Source organism: Babylonia areolata, chromosome 19 (assembly GCF_041734735.1).
Source record: "Babylonia areolata isolate BAREFJ2019XMU chromosome 19, ASM4173473v1, whole genome shotgun sequence".
NCBI lineage: Eukaryota > Metazoa > Mollusca > Gastropoda > Neogastropoda > Buccinidae > Babylonia > Babylonia areolata.
This window is the reverse complement of record NC_134894.1, coordinates 8,497,731-8,505,935: the sequence shown is the minus strand read 5'-3', so window position 1 is coordinate 8,505,935 and position 8,205 is coordinate 8,497,731. Positions and strand designations below refer to the sequence as shown.

Here is an 8,205-nt window from a genome sequence, read left to right as displayed (position 1 = left end):
TTTTGTTTTGTTGGAAAGTCAATGCTTCTCAGTCTAATTTTGAACATCACAGCAGTTTCCCCAGACATTGTCAGTGTGGTATTCTGAGCGTCAGACAATCTCGGTAATGGCGCCTGGTGGGTAAAGGGTGGAGATTTTTCTGATCTCCCAGGTCAGCATACGTGCAGGCCTGCAAGTGCCTGAACCCCCCTTCATGTATATACGCAAGCAGAAGATCAAATGTGCATACTAAAGATCCTGTAATCCATGTCAGCGTTCGGTGGGTTATGGAAACAAGAAGGTAGCCAGTATGCACACCCCTGACAATGGAGTATGGCTGCCTACATGGGGGGGGAGGGGTAAAAATGGTCAAACACGTAACAGCCCAATCCAGTACGTATGAGTGAACGTAGGAGCTGCAGCCCTCGAACGAAGAAGAAGAAGAAGAAGAGTTTCAGACAAGTTTCTCCTGACTTACTTCTTTATTTATTTATTTGTCTGTCTGTCGGTGTGTTTGTCTGTCAGTCTATTTATGTATTTATTTATTTATTTCCTTATTTAATTTTTTTTTCATTTATGTATATATTTATTCATCTTTTCCAGAAACCCCAGGCATTGAAGCAGAAGAAGAAATGGAGGTAAACATGGCAGCGGAAACACCTGACAGTGGCCTTGCCTCCGACAACAAAGATGATGTCGCCTTGACCTCAGACACCAATAAAGCAGAGAATGCCAGCACTGATGTTGCGTTAACTTCAGATGTTGATAAACCAGAGGACAACAGCACAAGTGTGAACTCCCCTGAAGCAGGTGAAGCAGGCAGCAGCGTGATGTACTCAAAACGTGATGGTGACAAAGACAAAGAGGTGAGTTGGGTACCAAGTTTGTGTCTGTCTGAGTGTGTATGTGTGCATGCCTGAAATCTGATTGAATGACACAGGAAACAAATGATGAGTGCCCCACAATGGCAGCCGTCAGTCGGCTCTACCCAAGTAAGCAGCCTGTTGTGCAAATGATCTCGTGTTTGTAAAGTGCTTAGAGCTTGGTCTCAGACTGAGGATAGGCACTATACAAGTATCCATATTATTCTTCATTCATATATCACACAAGTCACACTCCAGTACATAGACATCCATGAAAGCAATCTGTACTCATTTTTTGAGATTTGAACTGACATTTTGTTTCATGATGACTTTGTTCGGGAAGTATATTCCAGGTGATAGGACCAGTGTATGAAAATGCACCCTGTCCTTGTAATTTCTTTTAACAGTGTCGGATACAAAGAAAACTTGAATCAGCAGATGATTGAGATAAACAGTATGGAACATAAAGTTGAACGAGATCAGACAAGTCCTTAGGGGATGTGCTCCCCAAAAGTATTGAAACACAAGCAAGACATTTTTATAATCACTTCTCTGAGTAATATTAAGCCAGTGGAGTTTAGCCAGCAAAGGTAGAATGTGGGTTTTCTTAGAAGCATCAAATACAAGGCGAGCTGTAGCATTTTGAACACTCTGATAGTTTGTCAATGAAATGGCGAATCAGTCTCTGATATGCTCCATGTTTGGACTTTTAAAGATTTATCTTCAGCCTTAGATTTTCACACGGGTTCACTTCCCTGAAAGCTTATCAATAAAACAATGAGTTGATCCGTAGTCTGCTCCATGTTTTGACTTTTAAAGATTTATTTGCATTTTGGATTTTTCCACTGGTTCTCTCCTCTGACACCGGAAGAATTCCATACAGACCACTGCAAATACTTGGTCCACAAACCCTTTTCAGTAGTGTGTTTCCAAGAAAGTAATACCAGATTTGTGTGAGTGTGTGCATGCGTGGAAGACCCTGCAATTTCAGTTTCAGTTTCTCAAGGCAGCAGCATAATCAAGCGCTGTAGTCAGGCCAGTGAATGCATGTATAAATGTGTATCTATCAGAGTGGATTTTGTCTACAGAATTTTGCCAGAGGATAACACTCAATCTTGTAACGGTAGGTTCGTTTTTAGTGCGCCAAGTGTGTGTTGTACACGGGACCTTGGATTATCATCTCACCTGAATGACTAGATGCTCAGTTTGATTTTCCAGTCAAATTTGGGAGAAAGGGTGAGAGCGAGATTCAAACCCAGACCCTCACGAATACTGTACTGGGAGAAAAGCGTCTTAACCATTCCACCACCTTCCTCCCGCTCGGCATGTTAAAAAATAAGTTAATATGGACTTCTGCAGAACGCTGAAATATTGGTGATTCCAGCACAGTTCCTGGGGTTGTTTTGTCAGCTTCAGGGGGGCTTTGCCTCCCAGACCCCCCAGTGTGGTGTTGTTTTTGCTTCACACTAGAGGAGATAAGTTAATCTTATTCTTTTATCAGTGTTTGGCAGAGTCAGGACAGCAATCCTAGTTACTTTGTTTTTTTCTGATTGAAGTTTCCTGTCACAGTTTACCTTTTCACGAGGTTGGGTTAGAGATGAATTGTACCGGAGATCAGCCAGGATTTTGTCTAAACACCCATTACTTGTGTGTGTGTGATGTGAAGACATGCTTTTGGTTGGACTTAAAAATGCAGTTATGTGACAGGATGACGACACACAGGCAGTGGACGTGGTGATCAAGGACAAGAAGGAGGAGGAGGGGAAGGAGGGGAGGGGTGGCTGTGGCAACATGCTCATCTGTTCCCGCTTCCTGGCTCTGTACCGCGGGTGGCGGACCTACATGAGATACAGTGTGGCCCTGGCGGGAATGGCGCTGGCCTGTCTGTACATGACTGTGCTGGGCTTTGATAACATCACTGTGGGTGAGTATGAATGAATGAATGGTATGGATACTTATATAGTGCCTATCCTCGGTCGGAGACCACGCTCTAAGCGCTTTACAAACATGGGGTTATTTGCACAACAGGCTGCCTACCTGGGTAGAGCCGACTGACAGCTGCCATTGCGGAGCATTCATCATTTGTTTTCTGTGTCTTTCAGATTTCAGGCACTCACACATACACACTCAGACAGACTTGAAACAATTTACGTGTATGACCGTTTTGTTTATTTACCCCACCATGTAGGCTGCCATACTCCATTTTTGTGGGTGTGCATGCTGGGTATGTTCTTGTTTCCATAACCCACCAAATGCTTACATAGATTACAGGATCTTTAACGTGCGTATTTGATCTTCTGCATGTGTATACACACGAAGGGGGTTTGGGCACAAGCAGGTCTGCACATTTGTTGACCCTGGGAGATCAGAAAAGTCTCCACGCTTTACCCACCAGGCACTGTTACAAAGATTGAAACCTGGGACCCTCAGATTGAAAGTCCTATGCTTTTACCTCTCGGCTGAGTAGTCAGTGTGTCAGTGAACACAGCTTTGATGACATCACTGTGGGTGGGTAGTCAGTGTGTCAGTGAACACAGCTTTGATGACATCACTGTGGGTGGGTAGTCAGTGTGTCACAGCTTTGGTAATGATCACTGTGGTTGGGTAGTCACTGTCAGTGAACACAGCTTTGATGACATCGCTGTGGGTGAGTAGTCACTGTGTCACAGCTTTGATAACATCGCTGTGGGTGAGTGTGTACTATGCCAATAAACACAGCACATGAGTGTCTGCATGCATGGTTTTGATAACATCACTTCTGATAAGTCTCAAATACCACAGTGGATTTGGAGTATACAACTCTCTTTAAGAGGCAGTGTGAAATTTACACCCATGCTCGCATGTGTGGACACATACAGGGACAGATATAATCATTCTTACTGATATGCACACACCCCTGAATGTATACAAGCATATAAGCAATTTCGTTACCATTATCGAAACTTAAGAACTTTTTTTTCTACCATCTAAACAGCAGATGTGGTGTAGTGTACATGGATCAGTCCACATACTTTTGACACCTCAGTGAACACGAAACCGAAACTATATCTCCACATTTGTTTTCGCAGCTTACGCTGTGACACAGGGTGTCTCAGAGTCCATCCTGGGTGTCTTGATGGGCGCCTCTGCAGTGTTCGGCATTCTGGGAACGTTCGCTTACCCCATCATGCGACGTCGACTGGGTCTAGTGCGCACAGGGATCTTCGCCCTGTCCTGTGAGGTGACCTGTCTGATCCTGTGTGTGGTGTCTGTGTGGATGCCAGGGTCCCCGTTCGACCCACTGTATTACATCAACCCTAAGGAATCCCGTCTGCAGTGCTACAATGTGACAGTGGATCCTCCTAGGGTGTCGACTGTTCTGGTAAGATTTCTTGCTTCTTTAGTATTTACAATATTTATTTTACTTTCATTTTCTTTTCTTTTCTTTTCTTTTGGTTATCTCCATTTTTTCTAAATATCATCACATCTTAAATATTGAAATGGTAGTATGTGATATTTTTATGAGAATTAGAAAAAAAAAAGAGTTTGATCTTTGAGTAATTTTTTTCTTGAATTGTTGTTTCATAGTTATGTGTAGTGCAGTCACAGTCTTGTTTATGCATTAGTTTATATTTATTATTGTTAGTGTGTTTTTTTTTTTTTTTTTTTTTTTTTTTACAGGAATACTGTGTGAATAATCAAGTAATATTTCTATCACATTCAGACGACTTGTCCAATTTCGTCATTCAGGAAGATAATTCATTCTCGTAATGTTTCTTGTTTATCCCTCCCTACCTTACTCTGAGAAAACTATATTTTACAGTCCCCTTACAACTACATGCATGTTTGAATTATATTTTTTAAAACCATTTTAAGAATAAATTTTGCATTTTCATCATTTACCTAAAATGAAAAAGGATTGTAATGCAGGTTTTTGCACATTATATTTACAGTATGTCAATGCGTAAATTGAATAATATATTGAACATGTCTACATTTTATTAGATACTTACTAGAATATATTTTTGAATGTATACTTATTTGGGTGTGCTTTAAAAGTAAACATTATTTGGCGCTTAAAAAAGTGGTTTTACATTGACATGTTTAGTTCTAAGAACAATGAAACAAACGAAATGTCTGTATTTGAGTGTTGACTATAAGACTTTTCATTTTGTTTGTTTTTCCACTTTCTTCAGTTTCTTCAGGTGTCTTTTTACATTGTTTATTTGTCTTCATTGTTTGGTTATATAGACTTTGAATTTTTGATATTAAGGTGTCTTTATGTACAGATGATTTTAATGTTCATTTTTGTCTGCTGCTGTTCAAAGCCACCTGGCAACACAAGCACTGTGGTCAGCAACATTGGTACGTCTCCACTGTCTGCGGACAACAGCACTGAGAGTGGCATTGTGACTGCCTGCGAGACAGAAGTGAGGGGACCGGAGTCATACATCTCTGTGGGAATGCTCATGGCAGGCATCGTCCTTGCTCGATTTGGTGAGTGGCGTGTCGGTTTTGGATTGATAGGAAGCAAGTGTCCATGGGTTCGAATCCAATGTACAGTACAGGATTCCTACTCCCCTCTCCACCTTAAGTGGTGTGCTAGTCATTTGGATGAGAAGATAAACTGAGCATTTAGTACTTTGTCTCTGACCGAGGACAAGAACTGTTAAAGTATCCGTATCAGTCAATCTACCCAGGTAGGCAGCATGTTGTGATAATGACTGTGTTTGTAAAGGGATGAGACCTTGGTCTCTGACTGAAAATAGGTGCTGTATAAGTATCAGTTATCGTGCAAATGACTGTGTTTATGAAACACTTAGAATTTGGTCTCTGACCGAGGACAAGCACTGTTAACGTATCCATATCAATCAATCAACCCAGATTGGCAGCCTGTTGTGCAAATGACTCTCTGTTTGTAAACAGTGTAGAGATGTATCCATATCAGTCAATCTACCCAGGTTTGCAGCCTGTTGTGCAAATGACTGTTTGTAAAGTGCCTAGAGAAGTGTCCATATCAATCAATCTACCCAGGTAGGCAGCCTGTCGAAAAAAAAATGACTCTGTGTTTGTAATGCACTTAAAGCTTGTTCTCTGACTGAAGCTAAGCACTGTGTAAGTACTGGTAGTCAGCCTGTTGTGCGAATGCCTCTGTTTTTGTAAGGCGCTCAGAGCTTGGTCTCTGCCTGACGATAGGCGCTGCACAAGTATTAATGATGAATGAAAAATGTCTGTGTCCCATGCAGGGCTGTGGACGGCGGACCTGACCATCACCCAGCTGTTCCTGGAGGCGGTGGTGGAGGGGGAGCGGGGGGTGGTGAACGGGGTTCAGAGCTCCCTCAACAAGCTGATGGACGTGCTCAAGTTCGTGCTGGTGGTGGGGGTGCCCGACATCCCTGTGTTCGGCTTCCTCATCATCGTCTCCTTCCTCTTCATCTGCCTCGGCTGGCTGCTTTATGCCATCTTCTTGAGGCGCCAGCGGGGGCATTTCTTCCACCTGGAGAAGTGTGCAGTCGGGCGGAACGGCCATGCGGAGACACCTGAGGCTGCTTGAATTTATTGGGGTTTTTTTCTGTCTGTTTCGTTTTTTCTTTTCAGGGGATTGAAGTTGAGCTGTGCATGGGCTGTGACCTGTTGATTGGGTTGCATAGGTCTATGCACCATGGCTTAGAGCACAATATTGTACTTTCAGATGGTCTATATTTGTTACATGTCTGTAATAGATGAATATATATTTTTATACTCGTTTGGATGCGCACATATCCAGACTCCCACACTCTCTGACTTATCTTCTATGGAATTCCAAGACTTGAATGTTCTATTCTTAACCCTTTGACTGAGCTGTCAACGTACAGCATATATTAAAGAACACACAGGTGTTGTGCTTTGTTGATGTTCGCTGTACACCCAGATACCACACTCTCTTGCTCAACACAGCAGAACAGTCAACTGCTATGCTACAAGAGTTCACTCCCTTTATCTTCTTGGTGAGGTTTCAGTTTCAGTTTCAGTAGCTCAAGGAGGCGTCATTGCGTTCGGACAAATCCATATACGCTACACCACATCTGCCAAGCAGATGCCTGACCAGCAGCGTAACCCAACGCGCTTAGTCAGGCCTTGAGGAAAAAAAAAGAAAAAAAAAAAAAAGAGGTGAATAAATGATAGATAAGCTTACACAAAGAAATAAATAAATAATAACTATAATGTAAAAAAAAAAAAAAAAAAAAAAAAAAAAAAAAAAAAAAAAAAAGGTGAGGATGGTGGTGAAGTGTGTTTTGATGTGTGACAGTGAGTGCATGGAGGATGTGCCGAGTAACCTGTTCTCTCTGTATCTCTTGTAGTGTCTCTGTCTGTCTGTTGTGCCTGCCTCTGTCTTTCTCTGTATGTATGTGTGTTGAGAACAAATTGATGGGAATATGTCAGGATCTAGTGAGACCGAGAGAGAGGGAGAGAATGTGTGTGCATATTTGTTTTGTGTAAAATGTAAACATTATATGACGAGTTCATTGCTGTATGATGTGAACATTTGAAAAATTCATCACTGTAAAATGTGAACATTATATGGCGAGTTCATTGCTGTATGATGTGAACATTTGGAAAGTTCATCACTGTAAAATGTGAATATTATATGGCAAGCTCATTGCTGCATGAGGTGAGCATGCTGCTGAGATCCTGACTGTATACTGCAAAGTCATTGTACGTAGTTCATTGCTGTATGACAAATGATATGGTGATAACGTCATTGTTGCACAATGCAAACATGGTGATGGGTTCATGGTTTGTATTTACAAAGCATAAATGAAAAGAAAGTGATAGCGATTGATGACTATGACCCTGATAATATTTCATATTATTGTAACAGTTTGGATGTAGTGTTTAGTCTTTCAGTGAAAAGTTGAGACAAATGAAGGGAATGAAAATGTTTATCTCACAGACTGCTTGTGCATTGGGACAGTGTTATGGTGATGGAAAGGAAACAGGGTTTTTCTTTTAGATGAGAGCATAATTTAACTCATTCAACTCTGCGCCCTCCTGAGAGGTGCGCACTGCTGATCACCGTTTTCCGCCTGACAGGCGGGCAAAGAAACCCATTTATTTAAACCGGTTCGACAGCTCATTATTATGCATTAAACTGCTAGGTAAGGGAAAAAAATTGAACGATTAGTGTGCATTTTTTTTTATCTTGTTTTCCATATCAATATGGTAAAACTTCAAAGGCTTACTGAGCAGTAAGTGCTCAATGAAATCATGATGGACTCTTGCGTGGACCCAGATAATGAAGATATGTCTTACAATTCATCTGATAATTCCTGAAAAAGTGAAGGGGATGAAATTGGCAACAGGTCTAGACAAAGTGGCGGACATTTCAGTCAAGAAGATAGCA

The 8,205-nt window shown here is 41.6% G+C and overlaps 1 protein-coding gene across 4 annotated transcripts in view; it reads left to right on the top strand.

Moving 5' to 3' along the window:
• The window catches only part of LOC143294053 (ferroportin-like), a 22,799-nt gene extending 14,913 nt beyond the window's left edge, over window positions 1–7,886 (top strand). For 2 of the 4 annotated variants that reach the window (XM_076605468.1, XM_076605467.1), the window contains exons 6-10: window positions 583–845; window positions 2,550–2,766; window positions 3,911–4,203; window positions 5,150–5,318; window positions 6,068–7,886. In XM_076605468.1, coding sequence (XP_076461583.1) covers window positions 583–845; window positions 2,550–2,766; window positions 3,911–4,203; window positions 5,150–5,318; window positions 6,068–6,375 — 1,250 coding nt within the window. In that variant the 3' untranslated portion in view covers window positions 6,376–7,886. The remainder of the gene's footprint in view (window positions 1–582; window positions 846–2,549; window positions 2,767–3,910; window positions 4,204–5,149; window positions 5,319–6,067) is intronic. The other 2 variants (XR_013056871.1, XR_013056870.1) reach the window with 2 other exon arrangements.
• Window positions 7,887–8,205: the final 319 nt, after the last annotated feature.